At 43.8% G+C, this 27234-nt stretch overlaps 1 protein-coding gene and 1 long non-coding RNA gene across 3 annotated transcripts in view; one reads left to right on the forward strand and one right to left on the reverse strand.

Annotated features, from left to right (window-relative positions):
• Positions 1–4404, reverse strand: part of LOC115529265 (transmembrane protein 50B) — a 23219-nt gene extending 18815 nt beyond the window's left edge. For both annotated transcript variants that reach the window (XR_003973500.1, XM_030337860.1), the window contains exons 1-2: positions 4024–4404; positions 3163–3377 (exon numbers count right to left, since the gene is read on the reverse strand). Coding sequence is in view for 1 of the 2 variants with exons in the window: in XM_030337860.1 (XP_030193720.1) it covers positions 3163–3255 (93 nt within the window). In the remaining variant the exon portion in view is untranslated. The remainder of the gene's footprint in view (positions 1–3162; positions 3378–4023) is intronic.
• A 13991-nt stretch (positions 4405–18395) lies between these two features.
• On the forward strand, positions 18396–23842 carry LOC115529672 (uncharacterized). Its single transcript, XR_003973616.1, has 3 exons — positions 18396–18561; positions 19583–19675; positions 22755–23842. It is a non-coding gene; the product is annotated as an uncharacterized LOC115529672 (long non-coding RNA).
• The last annotated feature ends 3392 nt before the right edge of the window (positions 23843–27234 follow it).

Here is a 27234-nt window from a genome sequence, read left to right on the forward strand (position 1 = left end):
ATAGCACCGATGAATGGTTTGAATCCAAACCATTCATCCAAGCTACCTATGTCGTTTCAAACATGTTGAATCAAATTACAATCAAGGACTCTCCCAGGACATGAGAAGGGGTCCCTTCTATGGGAGCCCTTTGTCCTCTGACATCCTGTTGGAGAATCTAGATGGTTGTAATAATCAAAATATTAATATTTATTCAATATTCTGTGGCTTGTTTTCCATGGTGGCGCTCCTACTACTCAGTTTTGTCCATAAAAATAAGTGGGACAAGAGTTAATGTTTAAGAGGGTTGGACCTTATGTAGACAATCCTTACTGTTGCGCAGTGTGTCTCGGTGAGAGAGAGTGGAGGTAGCGTCAGTCTTGAATTCTGGGGGGTTCTACAGGGTTCGTCTTCCAAGTGATGTGCATATATGTGCAAACATATCACTTTCTGGAGTCTTGAAAGTAGACAAGAGGGCATCCTACACGACGGAGTTGGGTATCTTAAATTATGTAAAATTAAATTACTTAGTTCAACTGAATTCCCCCCAATTTATTGCATTAAAGGTTGGGTATGGAATTCGCTTTTTTGGCCATTTTTGCAAAATTACTTGAAATCCTTATCATAACCCACTTACAGCCACTGAGTTAGAAGTACTGAGATGAAAATTAAACAAGTCAATCATCTGTGGAACGGGCAGGGCTCGAAAAACTCCAGCCAATGATTTCCAGAGCCACCGAGTTGCATTGGACAGTAAGTACATCAATCAAACGGTCGTACTGCACTCCCCCTCCCCCCGCGCGCGACCCCTTCGTGCAGTACTCGTGACCCAGAGCTCATGACCCAGAGCAAGCTCCTGTTTGTTGTTATCCTGCGGTAGCTACTGGAGCTAGCTAACTAGCTAATGGCTCGCCCTCGCGCATCTGTGTTTGCGCTCGTGCATGATTGCGCGTCCAGGTACTTGGAATGGGTGGAGCCAGAGTCAGCGTTGAAGGAGAAGGGGTAGGACCATTTGAGTTGTGTATTTTCAAAATCTGTTTCGCAAATCCCATACCCAACCTTTAACATGTCCTTCAATGTATTTTAATGGTCTGCTTGGATGGTCCAAGTGTAGTTTGAAAAATGCACCCCCTGCCGGCGACTTTCAATGGTTAATGCTGCAATTTTGTCCCGCCCACGGACGCTCTGCTTCATACGGATACGAATCACTTTTGCTACACTTGTACTGCATAGACGTGTTGCAAAAGTATCCGCAAGAAAAACAACAGCTGAGACTCGTAGCAGCAGATTCAAGCAATTGTATCGATGGACTTGTGCTTGCTCATTAAAACGCTCATTGAACATAGCCATCTATATCATTTAATTTATGGGGAAATATTTCACAGATGTGCAAATTTTGATGCCTTAGGTCACATTTGGGTTTATGAATGTCCAATTTTTGTGCATGTTTTCAGATTATGAAACACGGGTGTGTGAATGTGTTTTGCACCAACTGCCTGGAATGATTGTAGCAAAAGTGTCAAGGGCATGACGCACAGGATAGGATCTGTGCAGCTGTAACAAAGGACTTGTGAACTCGCAGCCCCTTATGTTGTGTATACAATGGTAGAAAAAATATTTACGACTTCAAATTTGCTGTTACACATTTGTGACTTTAAAAAAGGTTCATAAGGTTCAAAGGTTTTTATTCGCCATTTGTGCATAAACCAGACAGTCCAAACACATAGGAATTCTTGTGCAGGGCTTCCCAAGTCAAGTACAGTATTAATAGAGAGAGAGAGAGAGAGAGAGAGAGAGAGAGAGAGAGAGAGAGAGAGAGAGAGAGAGAGAGAGAGAGAGAGAGAGAGAGAGAGAGAGAGAGAGAGAGAGAGAGAGAGAGAGAGAGAGAGAGATAGCAGCACAATTTGTGACTTTAGTGTACACATGCAAAATAAATATTGATTACTTCAAATTGACTGTTACACATTTGTGACTTATTTACCCATGCTAAAGTCTTTTGCTACATTAATGCCTTTATACAAGACAGGCAGCAGCAGCCTACAGTCACACAAAGCCTACACATAAAACATAAGAAAAATAAAGAACAACTAAAACAGTCGACAGGGGAGAGGGGGGATATCAATATCGCAAGACATTTCGGGAGGCTCAATGAGGAAGGTAATATTAAGTTTGAGCAACAAAGTAAAGACATTTCGGGAGGCTCAAGGAGAAGCGTAATATTAAGTTTGAGCAACAAAGTAAAGACATTTCGGGAGGCTCAAGGAGGAGGGTAATATTACATTTAAGCAACAAAGTGTAGTCTTGTGGTGAACTCTATAGACATAATCACCTTAGTGTGTTATTGACATGTTTTCGTTCTGTGTTATAGGGACGCTGTCTCTTTAAGATCATGTGACTTTTGGTTAAATATGGACAAAAATAACGACCTGCCGTTGCTTTTCGAGGTGAGAAATTGTCTCTTCACTTATTGTATCGCAATTTCTACAGTCTACAGACAGAATATCTTATCTGGGAGAGTTTGTCGACGGCGACGCCGTTAAAACAGACAGAAGGGGGGAGGGGGGGACATCAATATCACAAGACATTGCGGGATGCGGGATCGATCCTGCCGTTGTCTTTCAACGCGCATGTGTGTGTGTGTGTGTGTGTGTGTGTGTGTGTGTGTGTGTGTGTGTGTGTGTGTGTGTGTGCGTGCGTGCGTGTGTGCATGTGTGTGGTGTGCTGACTTTGTCTTGAAACGTTTGCAGCAGCGCGCGTGCGTGTGTGTCTGTATGCGGTGTGTATGTGCGGGCGTGCATGTGTGCGTTCGCGTGTGCTGTGTGTGTGTGGGAGCTGCAGGCTAGTAAGATATTCCTGAAACGCATCAAAGGAAAACGGAGGGGAAAATATCATTTTTGCCCGTGTGGACAGGCCTTAATCTTTTGTAAAGGTGACCAAAATGATGCGATAAACCCCCCTTTTATGGGAACGTCTATTGAAACTAAAGCGGAAATCCTGGCTTGACAAATTGACTCGTAAGTGAGCTTCGTGGTACCATTTAACTCTGATCACGAGTTGCATATTTGTCGATCCAGGTTTTCCCAAGAAAGCCTGGTTATGTTCAGCGCGCTTCATAGTATACCCCTCCGGTAGAAAGTTTAACCACATAAACACACACACACACACACACACACACTCACTTACCAGAACTCCTGCGACCACGGAGGCCACGGTGTTGCGCCTCTCCCCCCAGTCGATGCACTCCGGCCAGCGGAAGTTGTCGAGGAACCCCGCCATCCTCCTTGTTCACTCCTCTCTCCTCTCCTCTTCTCTCTCCTCCGACGTGCTGTCCCAGGTCTTGTTCCGGGCTGGTTCGTAGCCTGGCTTATCACACAGAGAATGCTTCTCTCCTTGTGTTCCTATAAAACACAAAACAAGTAAAGTGCTCTAAAACCATTGGTTGATGGCAGAATCCAAAAAGGTTAAGGCCTGACAGAGGTCATATCTCCCTCGATTGACTCTTCTAAAGCGTCCTTGCCCCAATAATACCTAAGGTTATATCCTCATACCTAACACACCTTGACCTTGACACTACAGGACTAAACACTGGATTAGAGATTAGCAGAGATAGTGTGGGTTGGCTAATAACGTGTTTTTATGTGGATTTCAAGTGTATATCTGAACTATGTAAAAGGTACTGCTCTGTATTATCTATTCTAAAACCATTTAATTTGTATTACAAATTTGTCAGAAAAAAATTCTTGCGTCCTTGATCAGTATTTGCCCATTATAGTGATGTTGCCCCGTGTATTAGTCCTAAATTATTCTTATTTTCCTTATTTAAACAAAGCAAACAGTGTAGATGTCAGCCATGCGTTGTACAGTCTGAACAGCCTGAAGTATGTCAGCTAGCAGCTAGCTGTCAGCTCGTGTGTTTACAACCTTGGCTTGAGGTATGCGCCTCGCCCTCACGTTATCCGCGCTGGAATTGTTCAGTCAGCGTACAACACGTGTAATATTATAGTTGTATCATATTAGGTTATTAGGTCAAAACACAGCACACACCTTGAGTTGTAAGAAGGTAATCAAGGACAGCTTTTAGGATCCATTCGGAGCTCGGTGTGAGTTTCGCTTTGACTTGTTGTGATGACGATGGGGCGTGAGGACCAATCACAACACCCCGATCTCTGTGAGGACCAATCCCAACACAACCACAATCTCCTATGAGGGTGGTTCACACTGGGTGACAGGTCCTTGGGTGTTGGATAGGGGCCGGATCGATCCCAAAACATCGATACTACTACAGTACAGAACACGTCTCGTTTTTGAGGACCGATTCTAGCGTCGATCAATACCAGTTTCCGTTTCTCTCTTCCACGTTTTACGCACTTCATAAAGCGTAGAATATGGCACTGCGGTCAAGTGAGCCGCTATTCGTTCATCCGCGGTTAAGCCAGCCGTCACACAAAATCTTCGTGCGCCTTTACTCTAAACAGCCTTTGGGTGGTATCTCGCAACGTTTTCAAAATAAAACCCTTCACCTACGTGTGTAGAGATATAGAACACTAGATGTCTTACGGCGGCGTCTAGAACGTCCGCACTTGCTGCCATCTTGCCAGTCAGCTGCTCACCCATAACATTGTGTTGGTATTGGTACATGTACTTTTTAAATAACCATAACTTGCTACATTTTCAACCGGTTTACAAACGGTTTGGTTTCTTACAAACGTTATTAACGTGGTTATAATATTGTACCTATTTTAGAACATTATTCAATTTTTTTAGAATCTAACATAATTATTCATCAGTATCAAATATGCAGTGCCGTAACTACATCTCTGACGTTTAGAACAAAACCAACCGTTTGAAAATGTAGCAAGGTGGTTATGGTTTAAAAAGTACATGTACCACCAACACAGTGGGTGAGCAGCGGACTGTGGCAAGTTGGCCGCCAGTGCGGACGTTCGACTCCATTGGCCAGCAGAATATGCATGTGTACGTTTTTCAAATTACATTTTCTCTAAATCTATACAGTAAAATCAAATGGTTCCTTGTGTACAAGTAGTCGGTACAACAGTTAGTATGGTCAAATCAGTCAGTGCCTGAACTTATGTGAAATTCGGTCTATAGCTCACTTCAAAGTGCTGACATAATACAATTTTGCAAAGGCGAGAATATGCATGTGTACGTTTTTCAAATGAAAATTTCTCAAAATCTATACAGTAAAATCACATAGTTCCTTGTGTACAAGTAGTCAGCACACTGGTTAATATGGTAATATCAGTCAGTGCCTGAACTTATGTGAAATTCGGTCTATAGCTCACTTCAAAGTGCTGACATAATGCAATTTTGCAAAGGCGAGAATATGCATGTGTACGTTTTTCAAATTACATTTTCTCTAAATCTATACAGTAAAATCAAATGGTTCCTTGTGTACAAGTAGTCAGCACAACAGTTAGTATGGTCATATCAGTCAGTGCCTGAACTTATGTGAAATTCGGTCTGTCTTACGGTCTGTCTTTCACATAAGTTCAGGCATATGACCATGCTAACTGTTGTACCAACTACTTGTACACAAGGAACCATTTGATTTTACTGTATAGATTTAGAGAAAAATGTCATTTGAAAAACGTACACATGCATATTCTCGCCTTTGCAAAATTGCATTATGTCAGCACTTTGAAGTGAGCTATAGACCGAATTTCACATAAGTTCAGGCACTGACTGATATGACCATATTAACCGGTGTGCTGACTACTTGTACACAAGGAACTATGTGATTTTACTGTATAGATTTTGAGAAATTTTCATTTGAAAACGTACACATGCATATTCTCGCCTTTGCAAATTGCATTATGTCAGCACTTTGAAGTGGGCTATAGACCGAATTTCACATAAGTTCAGGCACTGACTGATATGACCATAGTAACTGTTGTACCGACTACTTGTACACAAGGAACCATTTGATTTTACTGTATAGATTTAGAGAAAATGTAATTTGAAAAATGTACACATGCATATTCTGCTGGCCAATGGAGTCGAAGGTCCGCACTGGCGACCAACTTGCCACAGTCAGCTGCTCACCCATAACACCGTGTTGACTTGGTAGTGGTACATGTACTTTTTAAATAACCATAACCACCTTGCTACATTTTCAAACGGCTGTTTTGTTATAAACGTCAGAGATGTAGTTACGGCACTGTATACTTGATACTGATGAATAATTATGTTAGATTCTTAGTTTAAATGTTCTAAAATAGGTACAATATTATAACCACGTTAATAAGGTTTGTAAGAAACCAAACCGTTGGTAAACCGGTTGAAAATGTAGCAAGTTATGGTTATTTAAAAAGTACATGTACCACTACCAACACAATGTTATGGGTGAGCAGCTGACTGGCAAGATGTCCGCAAGTGCGGACATTCTAGACGCCGCCGTAAAGGTGCGAACACACCAACCGCGTACCTCGCGTATAGACGCGTATAAAATCGGCAATTTTTTCATAGGGAGCCATTGGTTTACGCGCGTATGAGGTGCGTACACGCGTATCATGCGTACCAAGCAACATTTTACTCGCGTTAAGGTACAGCCACACCAAAAGCGTTACCCGCGTATCACGCGTATAAAATCGGCAATTTTTCCATAGGGAACCATTGGTTTACGCGCGTATGAGACGCGTACTCGCGTTACATGCGTATAAGCAACATTTTACTCGCGTTGGGTGCGTATGAGGCGCGTATATATACGCGCGTATATATACGCGCGTACATATACGCGCGTATGAGGAGTTCAAAAAATTGAACTTTTTACGCGAGTAACGCTCATACGCGCCGCAATAGCCAATCAGCGTTGAGCTTGACCCGACGTCACTGGCAGAGAGTAGTGAGCTTGGACAGAAGCATACGGCCGACATCTTTCTTTATTCTGTGTGGAAATAGTAACATAGTTACGCCATTAAATGCTTTTATGGAAACATTTTTAGCGCGAAATGTGCATTTTACTTTCATAATGTTCGCTCGGTGAATGTGAAGGATGTTTGGTTTGATAGTTATGACGAAGAGGGAACGCTCCGTTCACTTGCATGGACAGAGTCTCTGGTTACTAAGCAACCTCAACGTCTTGGCGGACTATATATCTGCTGATCAACACTACGAATGCTGGAAACACACCAGACACACCATGTGAAGTTATTTAAAACGATTATTGTTATTTATATCCGAGATTATTTAATCTAACCCGATCTAAACTCTATCACCCAAACACGGCGGCGTTTGGGTTTCCTACCTCGGACTCCAGCGCAGCCATGTCCATGGCAGCCACGGCCGGCAACTTTCTTTATTCTGGGTGGAAATAGTAACATAGTTACGCCAATAAATGCGTTTATGGAAACATTTCTAGCGAGAAATGTGCATTTTACTTTCATAAGGTTCGCTCGGTGAATGTGAAGGATGTTTGGTTTGATAGTTATGACGAAGAGTGAACGCTCCGTTCACTTGCATGGACAGAGTCTCTGATTGCTAAGCAACCTCAACGTCTTGGCGGACTATTTCTCTGCTGATCAACACTACGAATGCTGGAAACACACCAGACACACCATGTGAAGTTATTTAACCCGATTATTGTTATTTATATCCGAGATTATTTAATCTAACCCGATCCAAGCTCTATCATCCACCCAAACACGGCGGCGTTTGGGTTTCCTTCCTCGGACTCCTAAATCCAGCGCAGCCACAGGCTGGGGGGGGGGGGGGGGGGGTCTCATCTACGCGCGTTACGCGCGTATCTGACCATTTTTGACACAAAATGGTCAAGCAACATTTTAGGAGCGTTACGCGCGTACATGGTACGCGAGATACGCGCTTGGTGTGTTCGCGGCTTTAGGGGCGTATGAGGCGCGTATATATACGCGCGTACATATACGCGCGTACATATACGCGCGTACATATACGCGCGTACATATACGCGCGTACATATACGCGCGTACATATACGCGCGTACATATACGCGCGTACATATACGCGCGTACATATACGCGCGTACGCGAGGAGTTCAAATTTTTTTACTTTTTACGCTCATACGCGTGATACTTAGCCGCAATAGCCAATCAGCGTGGAGCTTGTCCCGACGTCACTGGCAGAGAGTAGTGTCGCTTGCACAGAAGCATACGGCCGACATTTTCTTTATTCTGGGTGGAAATAGTAACATAGTTACGCCATTAAATGCGTTTATGGAAACATTTCTAGCGAGAAATGTGCATTTTACTTTCATAATGTTCGCTTGGTGAATGTGAAGGATGTTTGGTTTGATAGTTATGACGAAGAGTGAACGCTCCGTTCACTTGCATGGACAGAGTCTCTGATTGCTAAGCAACCTCAACGTCTTGGCGGACTATTTCTCTGCTGATCAACACTACGAATGCTGGAAACACACCAGACACACCATGTGAAGTTATTTAACCCGATTATTGTTATTTATATCCGAGATTATTTAATCTAACCCGATCCAAGCTCTATCATCCACCCAAACACGGCGGCGTTTGGGTTTCCTTCCTCGGACTCCTAAATCCAGCGCAGCCACAGGCTGGGGGGGGGGGTTTTGGGCGGTCTCATCTACGCGCGTATGCGTACGCGCGTATCTGACCATTTTTGACACAAAATGGTCAAGCAACATTTTAGCTGCGTTACGCGCGTACATGGTACGCGAGGTACGCGCTTGGTGTGTTCGCACCTTAAGACAGCTAGTGTTCTATCTACGCACGTAGGTGAAGGGTTTTATTTTGAAAACGTTGGGAGATACCACCCAAAGGATGTTTAGAGTAAAGGCGCACAAAGATTTTGTGTGACGGCTGGCTTAACCGCGGATGAACGAATAGCGGCTCACTTGACCGCAGTAATATGGCGACACATAGTGCCATAAAGCACTATGTGATAAAACATGCATTCGGGCGTATTATATTATTTCACACGCGTAGATATTAACTGCGAGCGCGCTCTGCGCTCTGCGCGTGCAGGCACTCAGAGCGCTGCTCCCCGAGCGAGGAAAACAGCTCCTCGAGAGCATTACCTCGTTGCAAGTGAGAGGGGGGAATAACTACGACGCTGAAGTTGGCATCCGATTCGCAGCATCCGATTCGGCTTGAAAACCACTTAGAATCTTCAAATCGGCCCTGATTGAAAACCACTACACCTAGACTCTTCAAATTTGGACTACATTATCACAGTGAGGCTATACATTATGTAAAACATAGTTTCAGATTTGTGAAACCTTTACCCTATTTGTGAAAATGCAATACAGGCTTATTTGAATGCTTTTTAGGGGTCCAGACCGCATTGCATTTTCACAAATAGGTTAAAGGTTTCACAAATCTGAAACTATGTTTTACATAATGTATAGCCTCACTGTGATAATTTAGTCCAGATTTGAAGAGTCTAGGTGTAGTGGTTTTCAATCAGGATCAGCCATAATGCGGTCTGGACCCCTAAAAAGCATTAAAATTAGCCTGTATTGCATTTTCACTAGAGCTGTCAGTTAAATGCGTTATTAACGGCGTTAACGCAAACCAATTTTAACGGGGTTAAAAAATGTATCGCGCGATTAACGCAATTATTTTATTAAAAAAAATAAATATATATATAAATATTTTTTTTTTCTTTGCTTCAAAACAAAGAAGCAGTAGCCTGACTGCTATGTTCAAATGACATTTGTTCAAAGCAGTCGTTTAATTGCACTATAGGCTCTTTTTTTGTATCGTCCTGTTTTGATCAGTATATGCCAATGTTGTTATCGATAAAAAATCATTTGCACAACTGAAATTACACGTGAAATGACCCTCATGTTAGGTTGTGAATGGTTGCGAACAACTCCTCTCCCTGACGTATGAAGTCTGCGCAGATCAGAACTAGCTCCCGGTTAGCATTAATAATAGCTTAGGCCTACTACTTTAACGGCACCGACAATCCAAAACCCAGGTAGAATCTAGATGGAAAAAGTGTGCAGTTCAAAACGTGAGCAGCTTTTACTTCTTCGCCATCTACAAAGTTTGTTATGTACTATCATTACCTAACCCAAAAAACTCATGTTATTTCCCATAGACATTTGACCGATGGAACCATGAGGCTCGGATGCGGGACTTAGGCCCCGTCCACACGAAGTCGATTTCATGGTGAAACCGCAAAGGTCTTGTACGGTTCGGCCTTCCGTCCACACGAAGCCGGTGAATCCGCTGACCGAAACCGTATACTTCTGAAACCACCCTCGGAGGTGGTTTCAAATCTACCCGGTTTCGTTTTGGATTCGTGTGGACGCCTGAAACCGACTGAAACCATAAACCATGACGTAATCGCCCCACCCCTCGACCCTCTAGCCAATGACTGTTAAGCCCGCGGAGTCACAGAACTCACAACAAAAAAGATGTTGGTGGACTACAGGCTTGTAATCGTTCTGCAGCAGATCATGTCCCTTGTCGGGTTGCTAAGCCATTATTTATTGAGACTGTTGACTGACTGTTTGTTTGTGTTGTTAGTGGTTCGGGGGGCAGCCTTTATGCGCATGCTCGCCTCTTCTTATTTAATCTTCTTCTGGATTTCTGTAGCAGAAGCAGCGCCCCTTATGGGCCTGGCATGTGTACTACACCGTTTCTACAGATCTACCCGGTTTCGCTTGACTCCGTCTTTACGGAGATACTCCGAAACCGGATAGATCGAAACCGGAACGGTTTCGGCTTCGTGTGGACGGGGCCTAATTCTTCAGCGGTCTATAATCTGAAGCACCCTGTGGGTATACAACAAACGTTGATTAGTGGGTAAGCAAGGTATGTTGCGCTCAAAGCTTGCGTTAGCTGTGACACGAATCTCTCTCTCTTTTAGCATTGCTGTATCACCATGGTAACCCAACCTGGTCGGGAGGAGGTTATCAGCTAAGACTTTCGGGTTAGATTGGCTACTTAAAGCTCAGTGCAGCTTCCTAGCCCCTCCTTTGACCCTGGCATCACCATTTGTGGGGGCTCCCGTGGACCTCGGAGCCCGTATCGTACAGGGGTCTCTCAGACAGTGGGTCTTTCGGGACAGATCCTATCCTCCTTTGATCATCCTTGTTGGACATTATGTAGGTAATAAAACAAAATATATCTAAAAATGTATCTTAAAAAGTCACAATTCTTATGTCATATGGAACACTTATCCACTAAAGATTATGGAAATATATTTTTGCGCTTATTTCGAACTTCAACCCATGGTCTCAAGGCTGTGCTGGCACCACATCTAGATGGGGGTCAAAGTCATGATGAAGGCAGGCAAGATTTGAACCCCGGTTGCAGGCATTCAGGTCTTATACTAATCCCCTACGCCAACTGAATTCCGTAAATTATAGAATAAAGCAGGTTGGACATTGCTTTTGCATTTTGAAATCATCATCACTCTATTGGGATTGATGGCGAACAATTCTGCGTTTGCAAAGTTATTTTTTAGACAATATGCTGAATCTTTTCACTTACAAATTTATACGATTGGCTATTTTTTGCCAGCACGTCTCCCTAGGCCTTATTATATGCAACTCTGTTTCCCCAAGCTGTTATATGATTCTTGAGCTCCTCATATGAGTTCATTATGACTATCTGTTCCTGTTGAGTGAAATATATTGCTCTTCATCTTTCCATTTTGTAAATGTGAGTAAAATAATGCGATAAACACCCTTTTTACGGGAACGCGCATTGAAACTAAAGCGGATAACCTGGCTTGACAAATCGACTCAGAAGCGAGCTTTGTGGTACCATTTAACTCTGATTGCAAGTTTTGTATTTGTCAATGCAGGTTATCAAAAGAAAGTCTGGGTATGTTCAGCGCACTTCGTATACCCCACTGGTCTCACTGATATGAGCGACTAATAATGCACAAACTATATGTCCCATAAAATCTCGCCTACCACTATTCCCCTCTGTTTCAGTCCCTTCAGAATGTGCTGTTTCTGGTACCATTGCATACAAATGAACTCCCAGAGGGAACCAAAGCATGGAGGAGAAGCAGGGTTGGAGTTAGGTGGGAGCTGGTGGAGCTCAGCTCCCATAGAGAGATGTCTGGCTCCCATGAAAGCAGCAAACTCAAATATCTGTGAGGGTGTCTGAAAATACAGCAGCATAATATTTGGATAACAAATAAAGCTATTTTCTCTTCCACATAAAGTAATATTGAAGTTAAGTAAGTGATAATGTGTAGAACGCCAGTCATTATCGGTAAAATAATAAGCCCCGACAGGGCGAATCGGACACCGACACGAAGCAGAGGTGTCTTGCTTTCGATAATGACCGGCGTTGTATACTATATCCCGCTTACGGCATCTAACCAAAACTAAAAAAATAGCTTCACACGGTGTGTCTTTTTTACAATTTATTTGTTACAATTCGTAGTGTTGATCAGCGGGGAAATAGGTTGCCAAAGACGTTAACAGACTACTTGCGGAGTGATACGAAAGACGTGAATCAGAGGCAAAAAAATCCACTTTCCTTGACAGCGGTCAATATATGCTTAGCAACGGTGAATTATCAAAAAAGAATGGGCCGCCGGAAGTCGGTAAGGCCCATTCAAGTGAATGGAGCATTCTACAGCAGAGCTGTGTAATAAAGATAAATAGCTTGACATGACGAGTAATAACAGTAGGCTAGCCTAAACATGTAGTTAAAAGCATTGTGAGTACTACACCACCAAGCCACTATGTGTGCAAACTATCAATTTGAGAGCTCACTTCAGGACCGTTGATCAATGAGAGCTCACGTCAGGACCGTTGACCCATGAGAGCTCACGTCAGGACCGTTGATTCGAAGAAGACACTTGAACTTTATTTTGAAAATCAAATAAACTTGAAGACGACTGGCTACCATGGCACCGAAAAAGAGGCTGCCTATAACGACGTCATGCTCGGACTTGACCCGTTTCGGTGTTACTACAAAAAAGCAAAGCATAGCTCCGGATAATAGTATAGCCATAATAGCACAGACGCCTGCTAGCTGTACTGGGACTGTAGCGGATTCTAGCTCTGCAACCTCTACATCTAGTGATGGTGCCACACCCACTGGGACCGATGATGACGACATGGAAACAGAAAAGGAGGATGAAGAGGCTGGGACCGGGAGTGACAGGGTGATAGGAGGGACGGCCGGAGAACTGGGGCTCAATCAGTGGCGAGGGTGCACTGCATGTAAGGCAGCAACGACACACTTGCTTACAGAGAACAAGACAGGCGTACATTTTTTGGATGCCTGGATCAATGGGACAGTGAGCAGCCCTGTTCAAAAACAGTTGTGTAAAAAATTTTACATCCACGTGACAGTGTTGCTCACAACCGAGCTATGGAAATAGCAGACCTTAAGAAAAAGGAAGTCCTTCCAACCAAAGTTGTGGAATTAAATGTTAAATGTGACAGCCAGTTCATTCAGGGCAGCCTATGCTGTCGCGAACGAAAGATTGCCTCCCAGGAAATTAAACCCAATTATGAAACTCAATGAGCTGAATGGTGCTTCAGTTGGCCCTGCTCACCGATCTGCATATTGCAGATCAGAGGAAAAGGAAGCTTATTTCCCACATTAAGTCAATTGATTCTCGTGTCAGTGTTACGCTGGATGAAAGCACTATTCATGGACTTGCATACATGATGATTATATATGTGAGGTGCGATGTAACAGGGAAAGGGGATATGGACAATCTATTTTTTCAAATAGTTGAATTGGACCAGGGGACAGGTTCTGAAGCCATTTACAATGCACTACTCAGTAGTCTCAAGGGAGCTGGAATGGATTCGGAATTTCTACAGGCTGTGCACTGCCTTGCACATCGTTTGGAGCTAGCTGTCAATGATTCATTGAAAATAGTGACCGGTTGTAATCATTTTGAATTTTTTATTTCTAAGCTATATGCTCTTTACCACCAGTTAACGAAAAATTCAAGAGCGCTAAAGCAAGCTGCCATGGAATTGAACATGATGATTCTTAAAATCGGCAACGTTTTTACTATTAGATGGGTGAGTATAGTTTCCAGACTATTAAAGCCGTGATGAAGGATTTCCCTGTGTTGGCAAGTCATTTTAAAACGGCCAGTGAAGATGACAAGCGTTCCAACGCAGTGAGGGCCAAGTACTCTGGTTCACTTAGGCATCTGACATCCACTGAATTCCTCACTGACTTAGCAACAATGAAAGACATGTTATGTGAACTACAAAGGCTCTCCCGGAAATCACAAAGACGGGACACATCTCTGGTGGATGCCAGCAGACAAACGATCGAGGTGCTGTCTGCTATGAAGGAACAAGGGGGGAAAACCGAATTGAAAGTCCAAGCAAGCATAACCAGTTGCCAGCTCAAAGGGGTTATGCTTACCAAGACGCAGCCTAAAATAAATAAGCCCCAATTCTACCAGGCAATCGTTGACAATCTCACTAAACGTCTCCGTGACAGTGATCTAGTGATCATGTTGAAGCCCATGGAAGAAACTTATCGGAGAGTCGGCTGCCAAAGAGTCTATTTTGTCTGCGTAATGGTAAGAGATGGCCTTTAGTTTGTTCAAGTAGGCTATTCATTCACCCTCTGTGTGTGTGTGTGTGCGTGTGTGTGTGTGTGTGTGTGTGTGTGTAGTGTGTAGCCTGGGCTGGGCTGAAGCCACAAACAATATATAACAAAAAATATCAGTTTGTATGCATACAATAGGCCTGTGTGTGCGTGCGCACAAGAGTTACAAATGTTGCCGTTTGCGTAATCTCGGAGCTCTATATCTATATAATAAAATAATAATAATATTATATTACATATTATCTATAGGTATCTTTTATAATATAATGTCTAATATCACAGCCAAAAGTTATGTGTGCCTCGGATGATATTATGAATCATAAACACTGCTTCTTACGTCTGGTACTTCCACAACAAGTAAAGACTCGTAGTGGGGGATATCTCGGCCTTGTTTGGGGAGAATTTGGGGAAAGGAACTTTGACCCTGACTCTCTAGAGTCCAGATTGAACCGCGACATGGAGGAGAAAGGGTTTGTACTCCGGGAGCTAAGCTGCCGGAAAGCTGCCGGAGCTCCCCCCGCCGGAGTGGTCGGCGTGGGGAGCTCCGGCAGGACACCCTGCCAGGCGGTCACATGGCAAAGTGACTAATCAGTCCTCTATTTTTGTATGGAATCTCCCTGTCGTGAACATCTCCGCCCAGCCCTCGTCCGCTGGGCCAAATCGTATCTATGCTCTGATTGGTGGGGGATTGGGAAGTGGATGGTATTATTCAAATGTGCCTGCTCCCTACGTAGGAGGGGGCGCCAAAACTGACTCGCTCATCTGGAGACTGTAGGCGGGGGGGGGGGGGGGGGGGGGGGGGGGGGGGGGGGGGGGTACTTTCAGAAATGCACATCTCACTCAAAAAAGCATGTGCTGACTTATTTCTAAGTTTGTATGCATGTGGCAGCACCAGAGACACAAAAAAACACCCAAAATCCCAGGAAAAGTGTTGTTTTCATAATATGTCCCCTTTAAGGCAGGGTTACGGTTAGTTTAAGTCATACTGTAACTATTAAAACAAATCTATCAAATCAAATCTATCCAACTATCAATATTTTTTCTTTGCCATTGTTATCTTAGTTACATATAACACTTATATCCATCCCGAAGAGTGCTAATCCCTGATCTCTGATCCATGTAAGTAAATGACCAAATATAAATGTTAAATGACTTATAATTGCAGCCCAATTATTATTGGAAAATGCCACACAAGGGAACACCTCTGAGTTCCTGCGACAATTTCTCTTCAGAAAGGGTGTTCTAACATTCTAACATGTCTCCATTCCTCACTGAAGCCTCAGATGTTGACAGACTTGTTATATTGACTGTATTTTACATTTTAAGAAGCATACCTACCTCTCTCACCTTGCACACAGAAAACACGCAGGAAAATACTAGTTCAAAAGTTATGCAGGTAAGAGAAGACAAGAGAATGAAGTTTTATGTTGTGTGATGCTGTTTTATTTAAGCTAAAAACAGCGTTCCCCTTCTGTCGTCCGAAGTTGATATGCCGGTCCAATATCAGGCACCATCATATTTGTAGTTGCATTTCCTTCTGTATCAGTTAAATGGGTGCAATAAACATAATTGTTAAAAACTAATCTTGAGAGAATTATGATATGAATTTGAAGCAAAGTAAATGTAAATCATCTCTTCTTTGTCTTGTTCCATCAGGTGGCAGGGGGAAATTATATTTGACCACTTTCCTTGCAATGATTGCTACCCTTTGACATTGCTGTTGCCAAATGATATTACTGGGAATCGGATCGAAACCAAACTGTGCAGTACCACCCACCCCTTCTTGTGGATTTTCTTAAACTCCTGAACAAATGGTGTTTCAGGTCATCCACATAATCTGTAATATTGCTTTCAAATAGTAAAATGATCAAATGTTTTACAAAGTAAAAATAGGGCCCGTTTCTCCTGTCTTTGCGGTGCAATCGACCATGTTGAACTTGGGGAGCACGATCTTGACCACCCACACACACAAACATGTGTAAACACAAATGCAAAGGTCACACCCACACAATATCCTTTATGCATCCCATGCTGTGGAACTCACAAATATATTCATTGTTATATGGCCTCTATGCAACAAAGCTGAGAAAAAAGGACATAATGAATGGAGAACATTGTCTCAGAGCATTGTCACAGTCTATAGCGGCCATAACATTACAGCTTGTACGTTCATAAATCCTACTCCACAATTTAACAATGTTCAACATCTTGAGATCGGAAAACTCTTACCATCTTTAGTTAAATGTAGGCTTACAGAGTTAGGATAAGCAAAGCCATTTGAACAGTATAACACAAGGTAGCAAGATAGCCGAGGCCTCCAGCTGACTACCCTCGGGGGACCAGACGTCCCGGCTGGAGCTGTCCACAGTAATGTCCCCGTTTTTTGAAAAGGATTAAAGAAAGGCATGAATACATTTTTAAATGGCAAAGGTTCTAGCTTGCTCATAAATGTTGAGACAGTTGGTAATTAGCCTCGAGTCTATCTGATGGACTGTGACGTGACCTTGCTAAGCCTTGCTTATAGCATAAGCAGGAATGAACGATTATAAACAATAGACAATCAATACAATCTAGAACAAATCCCTGTTCGAGTAGCTACTTTTTAAAGTTGTGAGATGGTTTACAAAAGCTTAAAACACATGATAGTGAACTCATTGGGCATGTAGGTAAGTGCGAAATTATTTACCACAATACTACATTTACCATAATAAGAATAAATGTCATTATGTCCCCTTTTTTTTGTTTGAGAAATAATGACATTAGATAATTTGTTGATATATGGACTGGGAAACCACAAATGACCCTAATTTTAGTTTCCGAAATCTGGTCACCTTACTGACCCAAAACATTTGAACGCAACAACATGAGCTAGCAAGTAAGCCGAGGCCTACAGCTGACTAACCACCATAACGTTGGGTAGCTTTTTGCATTGAAAGTACAGCTCAGCTACAACCAGCCACTCTGCACTTGAACACTCGTTGGTAGTTGCTTTGTTGGTTTTCACAAAACAAATCCCCAACTAATCAAGCATATTTTCTAGGTTATGATCCTAAATCTATCTACCTATGGTGGGGAATATCCAGCAGTGAACTGTGCCGGTTCAGGAAGAAGTCCTCCATATAAGGAGCGGAATGGTATGAATGGATTTTACTTCATTTTGTCTTTTGAAACCTTTCCTGAGCACTGAGGAGCAAAGCCTCTTCTCGACATGGCGACTCCAGTTCCCGAATTCCAGCGGCCACCACCACTCATACTAGCTTTGTTTAAAGCCCTGCAAAACTAGCCACGAGGCCGGCCTTCTGTGCTGCCGTGATTTGAGCTGAGCTGTACAAGTGTTACAGAATCACTGCTCTACTTGACTGCTTGACAGTGATTCTGTTTACAATGCACAGCCGGCTTGTGAACCGTCATGAATGGAGATGCATGGACGAAGTATGATAAGAAGCGGAATTCAATTTTTTTTTTCAATTCAATTTTATTTGTATAGCCCTTAATCACCATTACAGTCTTAAAGGGCTTAACAGGCCAAATATTTGTGACACCCCCCTTTACCCATGCCCCCACACGGGCAAGAAAAAACTCCCTTGAATCAGCAAGGAAGAAATCTTGAGAAGAAACGCAGTGTAGGGGATCCCTTCTTCCAGGGATGGTCAGGAGTGCAATGGGCGCCACAATTGACACACAGGTAAATACATGCACAACATATAAAAAACAATGGTGGTGGGGTTCCGGCCAGTTATCCATGAGGAGAGTCCAGGCATCCAGTCCAGCACCCGCAACACGCTAGAACTGACAGAATAGTGTCTTCCAGGCCCAAGGCATTATTAGGTCCCACCCCCTGCTCTCACTTTCCCCATATAAGGGCTGCCAAAGGTTTGGGGAGGAGCTGTCGCTGTTATTGAGGAAGAGAGGCAGCTGAAGTTGACAGTCGAGTGTGACAGTAGAAACACTCACAGTCTTGCTTTCTACGCTCCTGTAACTTTAAGGCAAGGGTTTGACCCGTGCTGAAGACCCACTAGAAGGTTTGGAATGGTGTGACTTATCATCAATGGTGAGTTTGTTTGTTTATTTATTTGTATGATATGTCTGTTATAGTTTAATCCTGTGAATTATTACTCTGATACATTGCCAGTTAAACTCTGAAGATGGGTGTGCTCTGACTGATTCTATCGCACTTAAGTACAGCTCAAGTCATGGAAAAGATTAAATTATATTGCGTAACATTAATGAATTGTCCCCACTATCTTGATAGCCTTGTGGCAGTAATACATGTGAATGATTAGCCCATGTCATTTCATGTTTAAGAAGTAGAAACCTGGGAAGTACAATGAAATGCTTCATTGCCTTTACCAATTCACAGTTACCAGTTGAAGCACAACTTTTTAATAATATAAAACCAACAATCAGTTTACCAACCAAAGAATAACAAAGTGTACTCAAGGATGACTCAGCATTTTTGGGAACCCACTTAAGTCAAAGGTCCTTTATGACTGGCCTTGAGGGCATTCCCGAAGGCCAGCAGTGTGCTTCTTTTGTATTGCTCTGTATTGAGCTTTAATTTTTGTATTTAAAGTTGAAATCCCAACGATTTCCATCTATGGCTGAATGAGGTAACTCATGGAGAATGAGCCTGAGCCCTTGGATTTGCAGTATTATAATGTTACTAACTGGGTGTTGTCGACTGTGGCACTGTTAGTGTTTCTCGGAACAATGACCGCTTATAGTCAAAAGTGTTACCAAAGAGAAAGACACGGAAATCTTTTAGAAAATAGTTGAATCCCTTTAACAATATTGGAGGAGAAATATCTTCCCAAATGAATAAGTCCCAACCCCTATTTAGTGGCATTGGGAAAGTATTTTGGTGTGTCTTTCAAAATGTAGTGTGTAGCAAGGCAGAAGAACATTGATCTGTTACATAAAATCCTACTGCTACTACTACTACTGTTATTGTAGATTATGTATACTTGTGGAATGTTTGCTGTTTTCCTGCTGTTCGGACACCCGTCAAATGGTAACAACAGTGTATCAATAAAGCAGCACCTCCAAAGTGTCTTCCTTGCTCTTCCCCCCAGCCTGCAGGTACGCCCTGAAGAAGATCCGGGCTGCCGTCCGCAGTGAGGAGCAGCCAAAGGCCTCCAGCAGTGCAGAACGTAGCAAGGTCAAAGGTGAGCCTGGAGCCGCGCAGAACTAATGCCCCCGCAAACACGAACATCGGCCAGAAGTGATTCTGTTGTGTTGGCGTGGAGCTCTGGTCAAGGCAGCCATCAGTGAACCAGGTGTACTTGTATCACACATGGACATGGAGAGTCTTCAGTGGTGCCTCGCGGGTTTGTGGCGTTTGAGTGTGAACGAACACCGGTGTGTGTGTGAGCTCAACTGTGTGCCGGCGTCAACAGTTGTGTGGTTCCTGAACGGCCAGAAACCGGACAACTTAGACGAATTACAACAGATGTATTAGCTTGTTGTATTAGATGTATTACACTGAACACAGTTCTAGTATTCTTCTAGTTCGGCTCAATAATAACAAATAATGAAACTCCATCACAGATCCATATAAACTGATCACGTGTGCCAAAGATCACGCTGGTAATCGGCAGTGCAACAATAGTTACCCTATGACAACAACCACCCACAGGACCGTGTAGGGCACCTCATAGGCCACCCTAGCTTCTCCTTTGTCATTGGAAAGGGAGGGATGTGGAGAGGTGGCTTGGAGGGGATTCAGTTGGTTGCAATCTGCAACCTCACCACGAGATGCAACTAAATCATACACCCTGCACCTTTTCAAATAAAAACGTAAAGGGCTTGCTACTGCCGATCCAAACGGGCATCAAACAGAAAGTATTATGCAGGCAAGAAATCGACTGAACAGTTACTTGTTCGGCTACAATGTTTACTGGCGCTGAACAACAGGTAGGCTTGAAAGGTTCAAAAGAAAGCTGCATAAGTTGCTTTGCATACATTCACAATGCACACAATGTGATAAGGGTTTAGAGCCATGCCATACAGGCACACCCACTTAAATCGGGGACTTTTAAAGGTGTGTGTCTGTGTCTGTGTGTGATTATGTGGGTGAGTCATTGGGAGTTTGTGTGCTTTGGTTGGGTGTGTTGGTTTTGTTTTCGGGAGTGGGTGTTTTGACTGTGTGTGTGTGTTTCATTGAGAGATGGGCTTCTCTACCTGTCCCTTTAAGTCTTTAAATATGACATAACGATGAGGTTTCAACCGCATGCAATATGCTCACTAAATTTGGTCTCAGATTCCACTAGCCACATTTAATTCTTTATTTGAATCCACCAATCACATTACAAGAGACAAGATTCAAATATTTCAGAGATAAGATAAGTCATTGTTCAAGGGTACAAAAAACATCTCCTGCGCCACACTGCCAGGCTGCCTATCACTGCTGATATGGAGCAGAACTTTGCTAACTGTTTAGATTTTCTGCTGGAGAGCCCAGCCAGCCTTAACCCACTGAAAACACGGTTGTGGACATGCCCCAAGCTTCCAAAAATAAACACTATTAGCTTGCATTGGTAGCCTAGGTCCCTTAGAATTTCCAGAATGGGCTGGTATTTAAGGATTTTATCGTTGAAAGACATTTCCATGTACAAATCAAATACACAGCCTATCTCAAGTAAGAGCACTTCCCTTCTGTCTCTGTTTAAAAACACAACATCAGGGGTATTTGGGATGTTACAAAACACATCAATAGAGCTGTTAAACCATTCCGGCATGATGCGTGAATGTTTGTACATGGTCACATTTTCTAGAGATACTTCCTTAACATTACTGGAAATTAGATCGACAAGTCGGTCATGGCGTGCAATATACAGTCCTTTGTACATAGTACAGCCATTCACAACATGGGCAACTGATTCAAGTTGATGGCCAGAGTGCATTATACAGTGTGGATGGTGGTGTGCAGGATACCATAATGCCAGATTGTATTTGGTAGGTAGCACCTGCAGCCTAGCTTTGGCAGTGAAACAGTCCTCTCCAACAGCAGCATTTTTGTACATGGAGTGGGAAGCAGAGTGGTGGGCAGTCTAGGCATGCTAGCTTTCCCTGCATTCTAAGTCCAGTCCAGTGTTGTTTGGTCTCTGTTTGTTTTATGTTGAGAAGGAACCTCCTTGCTGTTGTGTTCTGTAGTATGTGTTGTGCCTCGTTGTGATATACAGTTGCCTCTGCGGTTACAGATGGGTCGGTTTCAGCTGCATCAGATGCCTGTGGTGCTGTGTGTGAGTTGTGTTGTGTCCATTCCAGTTTGACTGACATTCTGTTGCACAGATCATTTAGGTCCGGCCAGTCCGACCGAACTCCAAAGCCTGCAGCTTGTGTGTCCAGTTTCCCGCTGCTTTTCCTCCCAAAGCCTAAGAAGCTGTCCTGGCCTGCTTTGGCCAGAGGGACCTTCCTCTTCCTGAGGTCCAGCATGAGGGAAGCTCTGGCAAGCTCTCTGACAGTAGCGTCATCATTGTTGAGCATGCTGAGGAGGTGTGTCAGCCTGGTAGCAGTGTATACCCATTCCACGTTTGGGACACCCAGCCCCCCCTCTTTACGTGAGAGGAAGATGAGGTCCCGAGTGTGAGTTCAGCCCTAGCCATTTTCGGACAGCCTGGACTGTTTTATTGTTCATGTCTTGTAAGACTTTTTGCAGGATGTGAACGTTTGCAAAGAGGTGTTGAACCTTTGCAAGGGCCACCTCTCTGATAGCGTCCAGTTTCATGACTACAGGGAGTGGGAAGGAATCAATTAGATCGATTCTGTTCTTATAGGCACTACATAGCTCCTGTGCCTGCTCCCCCCACTCACCCGCAATGTTGATGTTATGGCCAAGATAGGTGTATGACTCTTGGCGTGAGTAGACCCTGATAGGCTGCCCCATTATTGTGAAGGAGGGCGGTTCAGATTCCACTAGCAACACACACACACACACACACACACACACACACACACACACACACACACACACACACACACACACACACACACACACACACACACACACACATACATACATACATACACACACACACACACACACACACACACACACACACACACACACACACACACACACACACACACACACACACACACATCTTTTGTATTTCATCAAAAGCTAATATCTCCCCTCAACATGAATCCTCTTTCTTATCTCTAACTTCAACCATCCCGAAGCACACCTCCTTCATGTGCGTCCTCCAGTCTGTCTTCATGTCTGTTCTGTCCCTCTGGCTCTAGGGAGGAAGGGGGGCGATGAGGACGGCGGAGATGGGCGGGGCTTCATGTCGGTCCCATCCTTAGAGGTGGCGGAGCAGGACGAGATGACGCAGTGCGGCTCCTGAGGTTAAAGGTTGGGGAGGCCAATCCATGAGAAGACACACACAGACACACACACAGATACATACACCCACACGGACACACTGACACGCGCACGCACACACAAACACATACACCGACACACACAACGACACACACACACACACTTAAACAACGGCCTATTTCTACCACTTTCACCTACACTAGAAACTCTTCACAGAAGGATGAGAATTAACAAAATGCACGCTGACGACACCACCACCCATCCACCTCTACCTGATCAGCCTTTGTCCCTCTGGGATCAGCGGGATTCACTTCCTGAACAGTTCCCCCACAATACTCGCTCTCTTCCTCTTGAGGCTCTCACACACACACATACTGGGATTTCATTAGGGTTTCAAACTGAGGCTGTTAACACAAAAGCCTCTTTGTTCGTCAGACATTTGAGATATATATTAAGGTCTGCACACACAGACACACACACACACACACACACACACACACACACACACACACACACACACACACACACACACACACACACACACAAACCCAATCAAAGGAACACACTGATACAAACATTAAGTCTTCCACTTTAAGTCATCGGCCTCTTCGGAGACGGACTGCTCTCCCCCACCGCCACCAGCTCCTCCCCCACCACCAGAAGCTCCTCCCCCAACACCCAGAGCTCCTCCTCCATCGGAAGCTCCGCCCCCCCCACCATCCACCTCAAGCCGCCAGTGACAGAATTCATGAAAGCCCGATCGCAAAGTCCGCACTGCGGGGCCCGGTCGGGCTGGATGGCCTGAAGGCGTCTGCCGCTGGCTCAGAGCCGCAGTCTGGAGATTCACCTCGTCTGCTTCAGTCTTACTGTGTTGTCTCATTGTATCCACGAGGAGGACAATGTTCCCCAAGTGGTGTACAAATCTGGAAGATGATTATTAATGAATGGATATTCAGACATCTATACGTATTAAATGAAATTAATGAATTAAAGGGAAAAACTTTGATTCATGTTTTTCTGTCATTATTTACGAACATATACACTTCGGTACTTGATGCATCAATTTGAAAGATTCAATGATAAACAATGAACATTGTCGTTTTTATATTTTCTGTATTATTAAGACATCTGAGAAATGATCTCATGTGAGCCTAAGCTCCTTGAACAAGCCAATTATGGTACTGTCACGATCCTACTGTTGGGTAAGGTTAAGCTGGTTGGTAACTGGTGGTCATGGTAACGGTGGGAGTGGCTCCCTTAATTAGTTGATTGGGGTCACCTGGGGGATCCAAGATGGTGGATATATACAGCATGGTGGCCAGTGGTTACAGGCCCCGGCAGGATAAGACTTTGTAAAGCCATTCACCCAGAAGCCAGCACACACCAGAGCTAAGGAGTCCAACGGGGGAACGTGACCGCCCCTTCACCATCTTTGTTTGTCAAGTGTTTGTCTAAACATGTAAACCATAACTGAACGAGACAGCTACCGTTCACCACAACGCTTGGGCTATCTCCATAGCAAGAGAGAGAAGGACCAGCGCTCACCAGGAACCCAGGTGAGTCACTACACATGTGCCCCGGAAGCTAGTTGCCTACCAGCTGTGGTTATACTACGTATGTGTCTCGACTCCTGCCTAGACAGAGAGCCGGTTTTCCCTAGATACCAGTGGGGTCGTGACATAATAATGTCACGATCCTACTGTCGGGTAAGGTTAAGCTGGTTGGTAACTGGTGGTCATGGTAACGGTGGGAGTGGCTCCCTTGATTGGTTGATTGGGGTCACCTGGGGGATCCAAGATGGTGGATATATACAGCATGGTGGCCAGTGGTTACAGCCCCAGCAGGATAAGACTCTGTAAAGCTATTCACCCATATGCCAGGACACACCAGAACTAAGGAGTCCAACGGGGGAACGTGACCGCCCCTTCACCATCTTTGTTTGCCAAGTGTTTGTCTAAACATGTAAACCATAACTGAACGAGACAGCTACCGTTCACCACAACGCTTGGGCTATCCCCATAACAAGAGAGAGAAGGACCAGCGCTCACCAGGAACCCAGGTGAGTCACTACACACGTGCCCCGGAAGCTAGTTGCCTACCAGCTGTGGTTATACTACGTATGTGTCTCGACTCCTCCCTAGACAGAGCCGGTTTTCCCTAGATACCAGTTGGGTCGTGACAGTACCCTCTCTCTCTATATGTACATCTTCAATTGACAGATAACAAGAACAATTTCCGTCTCATCCTCCACATCATCACACCGCCTGTCTTCCGAGAGAAGAGAAGATAAGACATAGAGCCCAATCTCTTCACAGAAGGGCGAGCATTAACAAAATGTTCTTCTGCTGCAGCTTCTGGGAACCCAGAATTGAGACTTTGCACCTAAGTGTGTGTGTGTGTGTGTGTGTGTGTGTGTGTGTGTGTGTGTGTGTGTGTGTGTGTGTGTTTGTGTGTTCATTTGCGTGGGAAAAAAAAATAAAACTCCTTTCACAATTTAGCATGTGTTATGAAATTGCAGCCTGCACAACCAAACAACTTCAAGTCTAGAATCAAACCGGATTACTTGGAGATGACTTGCCCTAAAGGGTAACCCTAACCCTAACCCATGTTCTAAATCTAAACTGAAGCCTCATTCTAAACTAAAGCCACATCCTTAACTAAAAGCACGTTCTAAGTTCAAGCCACGTCCTAAAGACACTTTCGAAACTAAAGCAACATGCTAAAATAAAGCCTTTTTCTAAAGCCACATTCGACAGTTAAAGCCTCATTCTAAACTAAAGCCTCATTCTAAATTAAAGCCATGTTCTAAAGCCACTAAAGCATTCTAAAGCATCATTTAAAACTAAAGCAACGTTCTAAAATCACATCCTATACTTAAGCCTGATCTGATCTAAAGCCCCATTGTAGCACATTCTAATTTCACATTCTTTAGTACAGACATGTTCTCATATAAAGTCACATTGTAATTTATTCTAAAATCGAAGTTCTAATCTGAAGCCACATTCTGGACACAGTCTAAACTAAGCTACGCTCTAAAGAATGCCACGTTCTGGCATATTCTAAACTCATATTCTAAAGCCACGTTCTGAAATAAAGCTGCATTGTACACTAAAGCATGTTCTAATCTTAAGCCACATTGTAAACTAGAGCATCTTCTACACTTAAGCTGCATTCTAAACTAAAACCAGGTTCTAACTTAAGCCACATTCTAAACTAAAGCCAGGTTCTGAAATGCGTTCTGACAACATTTCCAGCGATAAGTGTGCATTTAATTAGATATTGTCAAACTGCGACTTCTGCCACCTTCTGAACCCTTGCCTGTCTGACTACCAGCCTACTGCTAAACCCGCGTCTGTCTGACTACCAGCCTGTTGCTGACACTCGCCTGTCTGACTACCAGCCTGTTGCTGACACTCGCCTGTCTGACTACCCGAATGCCTTTGAGCTCGTCTGCCTGGTCCCTGCTTTGCTAATTTCTTTCCCTCAGTAATCACCTTTATTATTTACTCCTCTCTGTATCCTTGTCTCTGTGTTGAGCCTTTGAATCCACTCTCTCTATATTCCATGGCAGTAATCTAGGTCAATTACTGCTATTACCGTCAAAGGGTTACATGGCACGGCCACGACCGCTTATTTATAACATCCTGAGGAACTTCAATCGATAGATTACCATCTGGTTATCAAAGGCTTTTCGTTTATTGGGGGACTGCTGCCCTAAAGAACGCAGTGTATAAGAATGTATAAGAACTCCTGACTTTAGCCACTCAGTGGACTTCTCCTTGCGAACCTTTAGAGAGAAGTGAGACACAGGGCGAACTCCCATCTGAGGCCTCAGATTATTGTAGTGTATGCCTGTTATGTTGTTTGTTGATGCATGTTGTGATGTATCTTTGTTCGTCCTTTTATTACAAATGACCACCAATTGCCTACAAGTATTGTGTGCTTTTTGCATCTAAATATCTCATCTGTCTTAGACGCAAACTCTGATAGAGAAATTTCCACGATACGAGTTGGTTGAAGCAATTTGTTTGAGTTGTGTTATCATCCAAGCTGTTAGGTTCAGAGCTATTCTATATTGCTGATGTTTCAAATAAAACATTTAAAGTGACCCAGGGATGACATTCATTCTCCTTAAAGGGGAACTATGCAACTTTTTTTAAATGTACCTCAATATAACAGGTTAAGGGCCCTATCTTGCATCCGGCGCAAGTGACTTAGTCACTGGCGCATGTGTGGTTGCTAGTTTACAACTGGCGCAGAGCGTTCTTTTCCCACCACCGCCACTCGCCGGTAAATTAGGGATTGATCATGCGCACCAAGGGGCGGTTCGGCGGAAGGAGGAGGTGTGTTCTGGCGCAAACGGTATTTTGCCGTTTCTGAATACCATTGCGCTACTGA

The sequence above is a fragment of the Gadus morhua genome, chromosome 17 (genome assembly GCF_902167405.1).
Source record: "Gadus morhua chromosome 17, gadMor3.0, whole genome shotgun sequence".
Lineage (NCBI taxonomy): Eukaryota > Metazoa > Chordata > Actinopteri > Gadiformes > Gadidae > Gadus > Gadus morhua.